General features: G+C 50.3%; 4 protein-coding genes across 5 annotated transcripts; 2 read left to right on the forward strand and 2 right to left on the reverse strand.

Annotated features, from left to right (window-relative positions):
- The first annotated feature begins 886 nt into the window (after positions 1–886).
- On the forward strand, positions 887–4,098 carry LOC117648226. The gene is made up of 11 exons (XM_034390606.1): positions 887–1,099; positions 1,384–1,456; positions 1,537–1,695; positions 1,772–2,014; positions 2,099–2,410; positions 2,495–2,599; positions 2,688–2,833; positions 2,934–3,106; positions 3,193–3,451; positions 3,538–3,685; positions 3,779–4,098. Exons 1-11 carry the CDS (start codon positions 977–979, stop codon positions 3,883–3,885), a joined length of 1,848 nt encoding a protein of 615 aa, XP_034246497.1. The 5' UTR covers positions 887–976; the 3' UTR covers positions 3,886–4,098.
- On the reverse strand, positions 3,476–8,291 carry LOC117648227 (thymidine phosphorylase-like). Of its 2 annotated transcripts, XM_034390608.1 has the most exons (8): positions 8,051–8,291; positions 7,495–7,599; positions 7,065–7,251; positions 6,668–6,748; positions 5,659–5,859; positions 5,425–5,583; positions 5,013–5,131; positions 3,476–4,927 (listed from the first exon to the last, which is right to left on the reverse strand). In XM_034390608.1, the coding sequence occupies exons 3-8, from the start codon at positions 7,219–7,221 to the stop codon at positions 4,247–4,249; spliced, it is 1,398 nt and encodes a 465-aa protein (XP_034246499.1). In that variant the 5' UTR covers positions 7,222–7,251; positions 7,495–7,599; positions 8,051–8,291; the 3' UTR covers positions 3,476–4,246. The 2 variants fall into 2 exon arrangements, with proteins under 2 accessions (XP_034246499.1, XP_034246498.1); XM_034390607.1 differs by lacking the exon at positions 7,495–7,599 and having other exon boundaries at positions 8,051–8,290.
- Positions 8,292–9,152: 861 nt separating this feature from the next.
- On the forward strand, positions 9,153–11,091 carry LOC117648607 (NADH-quinone oxidoreductase subunit B 2-like). The gene is made up of 6 exons (XM_034391192.1): positions 9,153–9,385; positions 9,837–9,956; positions 10,057–10,160; positions 10,233–10,424; positions 10,517–10,640; positions 10,716–11,091. Exons 1-6 carry the CDS (start codon positions 9,361–9,363, stop codon positions 10,811–10,813), a joined length of 663 nt encoding a protein of 220 aa, XP_034247083.1. The 5' UTR covers positions 9,153–9,360; the 3' UTR covers positions 10,814–11,091.
- Positions 11,076–13,973, reverse strand: LOC117648603 (nuclear pore glycoprotein p62). Its single transcript, XM_034391183.1, has 8 exons — positions 13,789–13,973; positions 13,542–13,577; positions 13,403–13,450; positions 12,216–13,323; positions 11,900–12,125; positions 11,651–11,817; positions 11,448–11,559; positions 11,076–11,356 (listed from the first exon to the last, which is right to left on the reverse strand). Exons 2-8 carry the CDS (start codon positions 13,555–13,557, stop codon positions 11,198–11,200), a joined length of 1,836 nt encoding a protein of 611 aa, XP_034247074.1. The 5' UTR covers positions 13,558–13,577; positions 13,789–13,973; the 3' UTR covers positions 11,076–11,197.
- Between the last annotated feature and the right edge of the window lie 54 nt (positions 13,974–14,027).

The raw sequence follows: 14,027 nt of genomic DNA on the forward strand, positions 1-14,027 counted from the left end.
AGCCTCGGGACGCGCCATGAGTGCGAGAGAGAGAGAGAGAGAGAGAGAGAGAGAGAGAGAGAGAGAGAGAGAGAGAGAGAGAGAGAGAAGGGGCCGCCGGCTGCGGACTCGCCTCGCGACAGTCGCGGCTTGCGGCTCGCGGACAGAGTCGAGGAGCACCCTCAGGACTGGCTGGTTTGGGGGGCCTGAAGGCAGCCCTGAAGGGCCCGGCCCGAACTGACAGAGCATTCCGAATATGAACAAGCAGGACGGGCCGAGAGAGGGGGAGGGGAGGGGGGCTTCCCCGCGGCGCGAGAAAGAGGAGCAGCAACCGGGGGAGGCATCGGCCAATAACCGCGCAGCACCGCGCAGCACGCTAGTGCACCGCAAAACGCTCCTTAAATCTCGCCACAGCCGAAGGGACGCAGACGTCGCACGATGAAGCACCTTCGCACAGTGGGCCAGAAGACCGGTGGAGGCGGCCGAAATTCTAGACGCGTTTTGAGCTCCAGAGTCGCTAAATGGGGCTGGAACCGAACGTGTGACCCCACCAATATTGGATCAGCGGTTGAAGGCGGGTATAGCCGCAGGTCTTCCCTTGTTCAATGTTCCCGCCTTCCGGATTCGTTTTCATTTCGGTCGGATGTCAGATGCCCTCAACACGATCAGGAAACGTCGTCGGCTCGTGCTTTCCTGTGTTCCTGTCCTTTTGTGGCAGCCACAGCAAAACTGGAGCGGATCCACTTCACTTCCTGTTTCCGGCCGGGGTCTGCCAGGGGTCTGGGGTCGTCGCCTTCCCTGGCCGGCACGCGGCACCCCTCCGCGCAACCCCGCTCGTTCTTCGAACTTGCCGCCATTTGTGAATTTCTCATACTCCGGTTCCAGCCGACGGTCGGCGGACAGGCGGACCGAAGACAGGCGGACAGCAGACGACAGACGACGTTTTGTGATGTTTGTTTGGATGGGAGAAGACTGTCAGTAGCAAAACTTCGACGCCATGAGACAGTTTGTGATGCTTTTGCTTTTGTTGGTCGCTTATGGCGTCAACGTGTCGGATGGAGTATCGAGGCCAAAGTTCCCGGACTGCAGCGAGACCAAATTCCCCAGTCCAGAGAATGTGGTAGGTGGTGGGTTTTAGGCCTATCTCGAATGGGTTGTTGGCAAACAAAGTATTGAAATACTTCTCTGCTGTGAACAAGAAGCCGTTGTTCGGTCTGTGATTTGTTCCGTATGAATACTGAACATAAACTGTTTTCTGTCGTCAATAAGTGCGTAGTCTGTCTCATGAGTTCATATTTCACTCGCAGAAATCACAGAGAACGTCTTACCTCGTGACAATACTTATCTCCATTTTTCACCTCATTGTAATTTTCCTGCTTTAGCTCTTTTGTTTTCTCATTACAGCTCCCTGGAGGATCCTGCATCATTCAACGATGGGGTTGGGACAAACAAAATGATGGCACTTTTCGGAACATAGGCAAGAATGAATGAATGAGTTTAAGGTTTCTTCTGAAAACAAGTTAAAATAAACAGCATGTTTTTAATATTTTATTACAGATTGTGAAAATCTTCGGCTTAATGAAACTTTGGATGGGAAGGTCGTTCCTAAGAATTCACAAAATTTGGTTGAAGTAAAACTTGGGGTATTTCAATACCTTCACAACCATAGATCATACCCAAATCCAACTATATCATTTTCAAAAATAAATTGTACAGGTAACAGCTTATTAATTTCTGTTCTCTCTAGGTGATTTTTTTCTTCATCTCGCCTTAAATAATTCTTACCTTACAGACGTAATGGTAAAGCTGAGCGTTGTGGACAGCAACATTACATCCTGTATCAAGTTCAACTTTTCCACTTCAGATCCTAAACTGATGGAAAAAGCAGATTTTCTGTACGACTGTCGCTGGCTTCCGCACCAATACGAAAATAATGTAATTGAAGCCCCCATGACCATTGAATATCAGGCCAGCAATAAAATAAGTGCAGAATACAAGAAATATTATTTCAGACTACCACAAAATGGAACAGCTGGTCAGTTTATTAACCCATTTATTATTGTTACTTTTTGTGCTTTGTTAACAATGTATTTCAGAGGGCGTTTATTTTGTCATACAGATCGAGAAGAAACCGGGTTTCGTGACTTTCAACTTCTGGTTTACCGCGAACAGCAAACTGATTCTCCCTGTGTCAGTTTTTATTGGTCGAGACCTCCAGAAAAATTCAATGTATCAAAATACAAGGTCAATTTACACAACAAGAATGACAATGTTACAAAGCCAGACTCATTCTTTGTTGATGATCCAAAGACAAGCATCTGCTCACTGCCAGATGTTAATACCAGTTATTTCATATCCGTTGAGCCTTGTATTTGTTCAGAGGGCAATTGCACCTGTGGTGCTGCTTCTGTCTCAGAGACATTCTGCACCAGTAAGTACTTGCAAAATAGTGCTCATCATTAAACAAATAATTATAAAGTTATAATAATGACCCCTGTCTAAAACCAATTTCCAGATGTCTCAAATATTCACTTCACTATTGTTCTCTTAGTTGCTCTTATTATATTAATCATCATTCTGCTTCTGCTTTGGTGCTGGTATTTGATCAAGCTGTATGTCAGTAAGTAAAACATCATTGAAGTCCCTGTATGTATCATTACTTCTTACATATGTATTTCCTTTGCTGATATACTTCTTGTTGTGTGTAGGTACAAGAACAACGAGGTTCCAAAACTGTATCCTTGTGTTTGAACCATCATGTAAAAGCCACGTAACCGTAGTGACAAAGCTTGTGGAATTTCTGCGCAGTTTGCGTGTGCCAGTGCTATATGGTGAAACAGATATCGGAGATCAGGTAAATTAGACTTTCTTTTACCAAATATTAAATCATATTTTTCTTTGACTGAAACAAATGTTTAAAGAAAATGTAAGTAAACTTATTATATAATTTTCAGAACTCTACAGATTGGTACAGTGAAAACTTGAGCAATGCTGACTTAGTGTTGATTGTCTCAAATCCCAAACCAAAGAACGAAATTGATTTTATGACAGCTTCTACGTCCTACCCTGTGTACACAAGAGGCTGTGTAAAAAGTTTTTTGAGAGATATAATTCACACTCAAAAAAAGTAATGTTGTTTCTGAGCCAAATGTTATGCTGCTCCCTGAGCTGTGTTTGTCTCAAATTTCTTTATTGTATGTTTCTGTGTTTCAGATTCATCAGGATACTATTGCCATACTGCGATGTACATGAGTTCTATGATTTTACTCGAACAAAGGAGTTTTACCATCTAGAAAAAGAACCTCACAGACTCCTCAAAGAAATTCTGGGACCCTACATATGGATTCCGCGCATTCTTTCTCGGGTGTTGTTTGCTCCCTACTTACAAACAGAGGAGTGGAAAAATTTAAAACTAGCAATTAAAGAAGCAAAGAAATTCATCAATGCGTCAGAGGCAACTGCACCACTGAAGGTATGTATCAAAGGATGTCAATTATAAGATAAAACTATGTTTTATTTTATTAAGAAGTTTACTATTTTATTTTATTTCTTCACTAGAATGAATATGAGGTGGAATATGATCAGTCCTGTAATACATTTTCCTCAACAATATCTGATGACGAAGGGGCTCCTGACGTGGAGCTCAGAAACCAGAAGTTACAGAAGTACATAGATGAGGAATCCTCTGGTAGTGAAAGTGAATTTCGTAAGTACATTCATTTTAAAAAAAAGTCTAGAAAAATAAAAAAATCTAACTCCAGGTATCTCACTTCTTTCCTTTGTTTTTTGCTTTTCACAGAACTTCACAAGGACTTTGAGGAAGAGTCTCACAAATCACTTGATGGTATGTTGGATGCACAGCTGTTCTACGATCATGAGATTAGCACGTCCCTCACAAATCCCTAATCTGGGAGGCAATACCTTTCACTTCACAGTGTCAGTAACTTTTAGGTGTCACAATTTTTTAATAATAATGACTCTAAAGCAAAATCTTATAATTTTACTAGATTAAACTAGACTAAGATAATCTAGCACTTTGTGTGGCATTGTTGTTTGTTGTGACTTTTTGTATGTACCTGTTCAACTTTGTGATAATAATTATAAGTTTAAAAAAATCAATTGACTTCATTCAAGTGCACCTTCCCAGACCCCAGACGTCCGACTTGGTTCTTTGCTCCAACTTGCCAGCCATGGCAAATGAAAGGTGTGTTCTGGCCGAGGTGCCAACCGCAGAGTGAGGTCGCCGTTGGCGGGTATCGAAATAGCCTCAGGACAAGGTGGTGATGACTCTGCCGCGCGGCTGCTCCACGGGCGGCTCGCCTTGGAGGCGCACTGCGCCCTGCAGCATGGCGAGGATGTCGGCGGGGACGGCGTCCTGGCGGTGGTGAACCACCATGAGGACGTCGCCGGCGCGCACCTCGGCGCCGACGTGCAGCGCGTCGTCCAGGACGACGCCGACGCTGAGGTCCAGGACGTCGTCCGCGCGGGCGCGGCCCGCCCCCAGCCGCTGGCAGGCCCTGGCCACGGGGAGTCCCTCGATGTCCGCGACGAAGCCGGCCTCGGCGGCGCGCACGGGCGTGGTGTGTGGCGCGCGCGGCAGCACGGCCCACAGGTCGGCGTCGTCGGCCCCGCACACGCGGCGGGCGTCGGCCTCGCTCACGCCCTGCCGGACCAGCATGCGGCGGAACGCCTCCAGCGCCGAGCCGTCCCGCAGCGACGCCCGCACGCGCTCGCGGCACTCGGCCGCCGTGGCCGCCGCGCCGCGCATCTCCAGCAGCTCGCCGCCCAGCGCGCACACCAGGTCCTCGAGGTCCTGCGGGCCCTGGCCGCGCAGGCAGCGGATGGACTCCGCCACCTCCAGGGCGTTGCCGACGGCGCGCCCGATCGGCACGTCCATGCGCGTGAGCACGGCGCGCGTCGGCACGCCCAGCAGCTTGGCCACGGCGATCTGCAAGCAGGCAACGCGTTGCGGCAACGTGCAGAACCAGACCCAGGCACGACCACCGCACGCCCACAACGGGACGGACACTCACGATGGACCTGGCCAGGTCGGAGGCGCTCTCCACCGTCTTGAAGAGCGCGGCGCGCCCCACCTTGATGTCCATGACCAGGGCGCGCGTCCCCTCCGCCACCTTCTTGGACACGATCGACGCTGCGGACGACACGAGGCGGCGTTACCTTCAGGGAATGCCAGGCACGCCACGCTCAGTGGGCCAGAAGACCGGTGGAGGCGGCCAGAACTCTAGACGCGTTTTGAGCTCCAGAGTCGCTAAATGGGACTCGCACCGAACGTGTGACCCCACCAATGGATTGCTCGTTCGGAGAGCAATCCATTGGTGGGGTCACACGTTCGGTTCGCGTCCTGTTTAGCGGCTCTGGAGCACAAAACGCGTCTGGAGTTTCGGCCGCCTCCACCGGTCTTCTGGCCCACAGCCCGCCCCTTACACGTTATGAGCGGGATGTTATCCACCGTCCCGGTGACGTCGCGCCTCTTGTAGAGCTCCCCGTCGGCGGGGGCCAGCTTGGCGGTGGGGCCCACGATGAAGCAGCCAGGGTCCTCCAGGGCGCGGCGCATGGCCTCCACGGGCTGCTGCACGGTGAAGCCTAGAACAAACGTCACAGTGACACCAATACTTCTAAAGATAAAAATTCAAGAAATTAGGCGTTGTTGTACTGTACCTCTGATGCTCTCCAACTTGTCCAGGGTCCCTCCGGTGAAGTCCAGCCCCCTGCCCGACATCATCGGCACCTTGAAACCGCAGGCGGCGAGGGCGGGGGCCAGCGGCAGCGACACCTTGTCGCCCACCCCGCCCGTCGAGTGCTTGTCCACGAGGAGCTCCGTCCACTCGGGCGAGGCGGCGCACCAGTCCATCTTGTCACCTGCACACAGTGCACCGCCACTTTGCGTTCAACGTTCGGGGCCTTTAGGGACTTCCCTCGCGTACCGTGCACCGAAATCAAGTTCAACGCGACTTTATTGAACAAAAAAATAAAATTAAGTAAACATTGCGGCATACGAAAATCCACAAAAGTTCTATAAAAAGTTTCAAAAAATAAATGTAAAAGAAAGATATTTGTTTGAATAGATTCGACACCTAACCGGAAATTGCATCTCCTTATCAGTCTGTGGCTGGTGGAACGCCCCAGACAGGTGTCGGCCGCCAGTTAACGGTGCACCCCGACCCAAACCGTTACAAGAGCGCCCCCAGAACCCCAAACCCCGACAGATAAGGCAGCGTGTGTAAACAAACAGTCCAGGGAGCAATCTCGATCACGCACGAGTAGAGTAGTGCACCGTCGCCCGGTGGGACACCGACCCCTGACCCCTCCCCCTCCCCCTCCCCTCCCCTCCCCCTCCCCCTCCCCTCCCCCTCCCCTCCCCTCCCCTGACCCCTCCCCCCCCTTCCGACAATTCCCTCAATGCATCTGCCTCCAACTTCATCCTTTCGTCGTCGCGCTCCGTCCAGCACTCTGTCTCTCGCGCACTCCCGGGGCGGTCCGTAGTGGTGCGAGAGAGATACAGCGACGAAGCCTGCAGGGTCTCGGCCGAAGATAAACGACGAATTGAAGGCCAGTGTGGGCGAAGGCCGCACTGGTCGGACATGCTTTATCAGCGCGGCTTGCCGTCGAGTGTTTTCCGACTCGAGAGGCTTACCTCAGAGTCCTAGAGGGACTCTATGCGACTTACCTGTGTCCACCATGTAGCGCGTGAGGCTGGCCGTCTCCTCGGCGTCCAGGCCCTTCAGGAACATGGCCATGAGCATGGCCCCTGCGGACAGAAGAAGCAGGGAATTCCACAGGTTTCGGCGGCAAAGGCGAAGTGGGTTAGTCGCGGCGTAACTGGCGTACCACAGTGGGCCAGAAGACCGGTGAAGGCGGTCAAAATTCTAAACGCGTTTTGAGCTCCAGAGTCGCTAAATGGAACTCGAACCGATCGTGTGACCCCACCAATGGATTCCTCGTTCGGAGGGCAACCCATTGGTGGGGTCACACGTTCGGTTCGAGTCCCATTTAGCGACTCTGGAGCTCAAAACGCGTCTAGAGTTTTGGCCGCCTCCGCTGGTCTTCTGACCCACTGTGCGTACCGATCTGCGCGTCCTCGGCCTGCTTGTTGACCACCTTCTCGACGACGGCCTTCATGTCGGCGTCGGTGAGCTTCTCGCCGTCGCGCTTCTTCTTGATGAGGTCCTGGAACGGCACCGCGGCCGCGGGGCCGCCGTCGCCCACCCTGGAGACCGGCATCCTCACTGTCCCGGCTTCTCTGCGGCACACCTGAAGGCCGAAAACGGAAACGACTACTGTACTAACAGTCCGGGGATAGTATTCCCCACGGTGTCTCCTGTATTCTCGATCAGATAACCTCCCGCGCCGGGGAGTCGCGCGCGCGGGAACACTCACTACATGCACGACGTAAGGGTCATGGTCACTACACGCACGACGCAAGGGCCATGGTATGTCCGTGCTCCAATGAAAAATGTAAACAAATAGAAATTCAGGCCGAAGGCTCACACTCACCGGACGGCCAGTGTAGGTGCGAGAGAGACAGAGCGACGAAGCGGCGACTCTTGGGCGGGAATCCGCTCGGCTGGGGGCTGGGCCTGGCTGGGCCTTCCCTGTCGACTGATTCCGCTCTGCAGCGTCGTTCGCTCTGTCTTTCTCGCTCTCTAGGGTTGTCCCGTAGAGGTGCGATAGAGAGCCTAGTTCCGTCTGCCTTGGCAGAGCATTGTTGCGCCGAGCAAGCCTCTACACTGCAGGTTGGCGGGCTGGCTTGAGAGTTGGAAAGTTCCAAGTTCGAAGCTCGATGCCGCACAGCCAGAAGACCGGTGTAGGCGACCAAAATTCTAGACGCGTTTTGAGCTCCAGAGTCGCTAAACAGGACTCGAACAGAACGTGTGACGCCACCAGTGGATTCCTCGTTCGGAGAGCAATCTATTGGTGGGGTCACACGTTCGGTTCAAGTCCCTTAGCGGCTCTGGAGCTCAAAACGCGTCTAGAGGTTTGGCCGCCGGCGCTGGTCCTCTGGCCCTGGCCCACTGTGCGCACTCCTCTCTTTGAAGTTGACTGTACTTACGCCTGTGCTGGAGGCGCTGGAGGCTGCGCGCGCTGCGTGGGTCTCTGCTGGAACTGCACCGCGCTGCACCGCACCTTGCGAGGAGACTGCGGCCAAGTGACCAACGGCTGACAGCCCAAGCTTGCCCAAGCTCGCTCAAGCTCGCCTACTTGGCAACTGCCGCCTCCCCGCTACACCGCGGCACCGCGGCTCGCGCCCACCCGCCTGGTCGGCCTTAGTCGGCCTGCACCGCGCACCGCTGCAGTCCTGTCCGATAAAACGCATTCACCGCGGATCGGGTTCTTCTTCTTTTGCACCGCCGCACCGCTGCGCCAGCACCGCTTGCAGCCCCCGCGTCCGCGCCCCGCGCGTGTAGCGCGCGTGCGGCGTGCACATGGCGCCGGGCCTCTCTCTCTCTCTCTCTCTCTCTCTCTCTCTCTCTCTCGCACGCCCCAACGGACGCCCTCGAGTGCGACAGAGACAGAACGATGAGATCAGTGCTCGGAATCAGCCGGCAGGGAATACCGGCAGACGCGTGCTTGCTATCTAGCGGCCGCAACGTTCTCTCTCTCTCTCTCTCTCTCTCTCTCTCTCTCTCTCTCTCTCTCTCTCTCTCTCTCTCTCTCTGTCTCTCTCTCTCTCGCTCTCTCGCACCACTGTGGCTTCGAGAGCGAGTGAGACGAGGCGCGAGCGCCGCTCTTCGCGATGAGGCGTCTCGAATGGCAAGCTGGCCCGCGAGTGACTCGAGTGACTCGCCACCCGAGCGTCACTGCACTGTCAGTGCAGGCCGCGCGGCGTGAAGGAGGCAAGTGCATTGTGTGCATCGGAGCCGAGTTGAGATGCACTACAAAACGCACTGGCATCCTTAGGAATTTGCCGAAACAAAAGCGGCGATCTGTCAATCATTGGAAGCCTGACTTGACTTGACTTGACTTGAAAGGCTAGACCACAACTGCAGGTTGCCTTCTTTGCGGCGCTGCGCCCGCTGCGCCACTGGTTGCGACTAGGACTCTAGTTGCGACTAGTTTTCTGTCTTGGCCAATGGGAGAGCCGCTTGCCATTGGCACAACGCGGCATTCCCCGTTTCCCTGTCGCTGCCGCTTTTCTCTTCAAACCGCTTCAAACTTCCCTCGTCCGCGGGGGCGGGTGGCGGCCTCTAGCGGCGACGTCTTGCACTAGTATGAGAAGCAGCAGCTGATTTGTCGTGGAGCGCAGAAGCAGAAGCAGACGCCGTAGGCAGACTTTTTGCGCTGCCTCGCAAATTTCTTTCCGTCTTCGTGAAACCTTCGCTCGCCGACGTCTGAAAGCGACTCGACGGTCGCGGTCCGAAAATGCTTCGCACGCTCGCCACACAAGGTGAGAGAAAAAATGGATGTCATGTCTTAAATGCGTTTCGGAGGACTTGTGCTGACGATAGGTTATGCCCTCTGTTTTGATCTGCGTCGTCTTTTCCCCGCTCTCCCCTCTGTTATACATTTTCTATTATTTTTACTGAATTAAATACCATTTTTTCTTATGCCTGAGATATTTCAATCAAAATGTGTCAGACTTAGTGTTTTTAAATACCTTAACCTCACTCCACTTTTGAAAGGTGTTTTGACCCAAGGGCAACTTTATTTTGTTAGTCTGTTCCCAGTCAATCGGTTTCGTATTCCTTTAATAATTATACATGCAAACTTCATACATTTTGGTTGTAATTTTGAATCTCTTGTGGTGTAATCTATTGCAATTGTACAGTTAAGATTGTTGGCGACTTGCCATCTTTCCTAACACTAACTTTGTTTTGACGCATTTTCTTATATTTCAGCCAAAGCTGCTCCGCAGTTGCTTGGAGCTTCAAAAGCCCAAGCTCTTCTCCAGAATGGTGCGATGGGTGTTCTGCCCCAGCATGTCCAGGCTTCTTCAGCTGTACAGGCTGAAGGTGGAGGTGGGTACCTGTTTGCACTCTATTATTGTGCTGTTGTCATTTTGCTTTCCTGCACTTTGGATTTCATATAATACTGAATTCGATCCTCTTTGCATTATAGCTGTTGTAAAGAGGAAGCCATACTCTCCCTTCGGTACAAATCAGTCTACATGGGGAGAATATGCTGTGGCCCGCCTGGATGATCTTTTGAACTGGGGCCGAAAGGTAAGCTGAAGACTTTTGATTGTTTTGAGAATGCCTTGCCCTTCATTGTCTTTAAATGGTTTTTCTCTTCAGAGCTCCATCTGGCCACTTACATTTGGTTTGGCTTGCTGTGCGGTTGAAATGATGCACATTGCTGCTCCCCGATATGACATGGATCGATATGGTGTTGTATTCCGAGCATCTCCTCGACAAGCTGACGTGATTATTGTTGCTGGCACCCTTACTAATAAAATGGCTCCAGCTTTGAGGAGAGTGTACGATCAGGTATGACCACTCTTGTTAACAATTCTTTGAGAAATTATTGTTTAGTTTCTCTTATGTATGATCATTATTTGATCTTCTGTTGCCATTTTTAGATGCCAGAGCCCCGTTGGGTCATTTCTATGGGCAGCTGTGCTAATGGTGGTGGATATTACCATTACTCCTATTCTGTTGTCCGAGGGTGTGATCGTATTATCCCAGTGGACATCTATGTACCTGGTAATTAACCTGAAACTATTTTAATGTGTTGAGTTTGCATTGTTCATTGACACAATCCATTGTCCACATTGCCAGGCTGCCCACCCACAGCAGAGGCCTTGATGTACGGTGTGCTCCAGTTGCAGCGCAAGGTGAAGCGCATGACAACACTTCAATCCTGGTACCGTAAATAAATAAATACAATTCAAATACTCTAGCGACCTATTCACTCTGTAGTTTTCAGTTTCTGCTGAGGTATCAATGTTATTGTTAAAGTCTTTTTAATCTAACTATCATAGGTAATTTCTTCTACAAAATGCAAATACTTGTTACAATTGTCTAAAAACATGATGATAAAACTTTTGTGTACATATTGGGAATTTATACCACCAGAAAGATGTGATAGTGGAAGCTTGTAAGGGTGTACATATATTTTGGATATTGTAATAAAAGAGATACAGCTATAAAAAAATATTTAATTGATTCAATACCTAATACAAAATTTTGCTCTTGAAGCATCTGACTGTAGGTTTCATCTCATACCTACTCAGGTAACCAAATTGAAGGAGTAATAAGAATTAGTCATAAGTAAGGTGAAATGACCTTTCATTATCCCTACGATGAGACTCATGAAGCTTAGAGACCTGGTCAAGATGGTTTTGGATGGCATGAGTGTTGTGTTCAATCCATTGCAGAGAATCCATATGAGAATTTAATATGCGACCAATCTGAACCAGCTGCAACATAAGAAGAAAACATAGCCACATGAACACGCTTCGGCACTTTTCAACTGTGATACTGTTTTGCAGAGCAGAGCAGTATACTTACCGGGTCTGATGAGTCCTGAGCTCTGTTCCTTTCATTCAAATTTTCTATAATTTCTTTGAGGTCCTCTGACATCTGTTTCAGTTGGGTATCCATGTTTGAAGCCAGCTCATATCTATGAATGGAAAAGCAGCACAAGAGGTTTTTTATGTTGATTTTTTTTCTCAGTCAAAAAGCAGATAATGATATTAGGAAATGAAACTTACGTGTGCTCGCGTTCCGGGTCGGTGACGGCGTTTCCTGCCAATTCCTTTTCCAGAGGGACAAGGCAATCTTCTAATTCTCTTTGCTGTGAGCATATAAATTCCAGTTCATTATCTAGTCGCTGTTGCTCCATTTTAACCGATTCCACTGCTCGGTTAAGGCCCTCAATCTGAATTGGGAAAAAAAAAAGAAAGATTAATAATACATGACATGAGACACTGAGAAACTTTATTAAATGGAGAAGTACAGACCTTTTCACCATTTGAAGTCAGTGTGCGGTCCCAAGCATTGACCTGAGTAGCTTGCAACATGAATAACTTTTCTTGTTCCTCAAGGTCCATAGTCCATTTGTTAATTGTCTCCTCTAACTGGACAAAATTCAAAGAGGTCACAGGACCACTTGGAGTGGAGTCTGAGGTGGTGGTGGTTGTTGTTGTTCCTGATGTAGCTGCACTTGCAGCTGAAGCTCCCAAGTTGCTAAAACATTAAAATTCAAAGCAAAATAATGAAAACATAAATATGCAGGTTTCGACTACATTAAGTGAAATTTGGCTTCACAGTACATACAATGAAAGTTGAGGGGCAGATGTGGTTGCTGTTGTTGAAGCTGGGAAACTAAATGAAACTGATGAAGATGTGGTTTGAGGAGCTGCACCTGTGGTAGAAGCAGCTGGCAGGGCGGAACTAGTCAAAGACGTGGTCAATGAAAATCCAGTTGATACTGCGCTGGTTGCTGATGTTCCCAGGGAAAGTCCTGTTGATGCTGGAGTAGCGGCCACGCCACCGAAATTGAAGCCAGTTCCAGATGCAGGGGCTGCTGAAGATGGAGCAGTGATGGAGAATCCTCCAGCGGCTGGAGCGGAGGTGGTCGCTGCTGCACTGGCGGTCGGTGCCCCACCCAGGGACAGTCCAGTGGAGGCAGCGGGAGTCGCAGCTGGGGCTGCCGAGCTGAAGGAGAAGCCAGTACCAGTGCCAGGTGCAGCTGCTGTGGCAGTCGTTGACGTGGAAACGGAGCCCAACGACAGGCCCAATGAAGGTGTGGATGTGGACCCCAAGCCGAAAGACGTGGCTTGAGAAGATGCTGGAGCTCCAAAACTTGGAGCTGCCGCTGCACTACTTGCTACAGCTCCAAAACTTGGGGCAGCTCCTGGAGCGGCAGCTGTCGCCCCAAAACTTGGAGCGATGCTTGCAGGGGCTGCGGCTCCGCCAAATGAGGGAGCAGCGCCAGGAGCACTACCGACAGAGCCAAAAGTTGGGGCAGCTCCAGCAGTGCCTGCAACCGCTCCGAAAGTAGGGGCTGTGCCAGCAGCACTTGCAGGAGCCCCAAAGGTTGAAGCGCTGGTAGGGGCACCAAAGGTGGGGGCTGCTGTGCCTGTTGCTGCGCCGAAGGTAGGAGCTGGGGCACTACTTGGCGTGCCACCAAAGGAGAAACCCGTGGAAGGGGCGCTTGTTGGAGCAGACAGACCAAATCCTGAAGTAGGGGCAGCACCAAATCCTGAAGCGGGGGCAGCACCAAATCCTGACGCAGGGGCAGCTCCAAATCCTGAGGCTGGAGCGCTGCCGAACCCTGAAGTAGGGGTGGCACCAAAGCTGAAGCCAGTGGGAGCCGAACCAAAACCTGTTGCGCCAGGAGCAGCACCAAAAGTAGGCTTTGGTGCAGCGAAAGACGGAAGGCCTGCGAAAGAAAGGATTCAATTAGTGTTCTATTAGTCCTTTGCTTAAGATAAAATTAGTCAAGTTCAAAATGAGCATACCTTGCTTAGGTGCATCGCCACCACCGCCAAACTGAATACCGATATTCCCTAGATTGATGCCAGAAAGGAATATGTTAATATCTAACCAAAAAGCAGGAGTTCTGGCATAGGAAAATGTAATCCAAGTCTACTGCTCTACCTGGATTGAAGCTCATCGTGACTTCCGCTTCACCACCTAAAAAGTGACATGGAGAATAAAAATACTAACTGAGCGAGAACTCTTAAAGAAAAAAAAAAACTGACATACATTTTGTGAAACAATAGGAATTGAATCGAGCTAAAATGCTAAGACTTATGTCCAAATGAGGGAAAATTTTACAAACACGGCATAACTAACCTCAGGGCTAACAAAAATATTGACTACCAAGGCTTTTTAACATACTCACCACAGTAAAGTGTTTACACTTCGAAGCAAGAGCTTAAAAATGACTGCCTTAACGCGAATGAACTTTATACAATCGTGGAAACCTGATGTAAATAGAGATTTAATGGGTTTCAGAACTACAACCACAATCAAACACCGGGCCTCGCGCTCCAGACGCCATTACACTTGTAGCCAACTTGACAGGCAGTTTACCTCCTTCCAATCAGCCCAGCTTTAATTAATTCTAACTGCTTGTCACGC

Source organism: Thrips palmi, unplaced genomic scaffold (genome assembly GCF_012932325.1).
Source record: "Thrips palmi isolate BJ-2018 unplaced genomic scaffold, TpBJ-2018v1 HiC_scaffold_3, whole genome shotgun sequence".
Lineage (NCBI taxonomy): Eukaryota > Metazoa > Arthropoda > Insecta > Thysanoptera > Thripidae > Thrips > Thrips palmi.

Bases quoted from the DNA above. Each gene is read 5' to 3' on its own strand.
- LOC117648603 (XM_034391183.1), bottom strand. The intron at 13,324-13,402 runs GTATGCTCATTT...TTTCTTTCGCAG, and splicing joins TGGCGATGCACCTAAGCAAG to GCCTTCCGTCTTTCGCTGCA. The intron at 11,818-11,899 runs GTCTGTACTTCT...TTCCCAATTCAG, and splicing joins TGACTTCAAATGGTGAAAAG to ATTGAGGGCCTTAACCGAGC.
- LOC117648226 (XM_034390606.1), top strand. From the start codon at position 977: ATGAGACAGTTTGTGATGCTTTTGCTTTTGTTGGTCGCTTATGGCGTC. The intron at 1,100-1,383 runs GTAGGTGGTGGG...TTCTCATTACAG, and splicing joins TCCCCAGTCCAGAGAATGTG to CTCCCTGGAGGATCCTGCAT. The intron at 2,411-2,494 runs GTAAGTACTTGC...ACCAATTTCCAG, and splicing joins CTCAGAGACATTCTGCACCA to ATGTCTCAAATATTCACTTC.
- LOC117648607 (XM_034391192.1), top strand. From the start codon at position 9,361: ATGCTTCGCACGCTCGCCACACAAG. The intron at 9,386-9,836 runs GTGAGAGAAAAA...CTTATATTTCAG, and splicing joins TCGCACGCTCGCCACACAAG to CCAAAGCTGCTCCGCAGTTG. The intron at 10,641-10,715 runs GTAATTAACCTG...CCACATTGCCAG, and splicing joins AGTGGACATCTATGTACCTG to GCTGCCCACCCACAGCAGAG.
- LOC117648227 (XM_034390608.1), bottom strand. From the start codon at position 7,221: ATGCCGGTCTCCAGGGTGGGCGACGGCGGCCCCGCGGCCGCGGTGCCG. The intron at 6,749-7,064 runs GTACGCACAGTG...TTCTGTCCGCAG, and splicing joins GGCCGAGGACGCGCAGATCG to GGGCCATGCTCATGGCCATG. The intron at 4,928-5,012 runs GTGAGTGTCCGT...GCCTGCTTGCAG, and splicing joins CCGACCTGGCCAGGTCCATC to ATCGCCGTGGCCAAGCTGCT.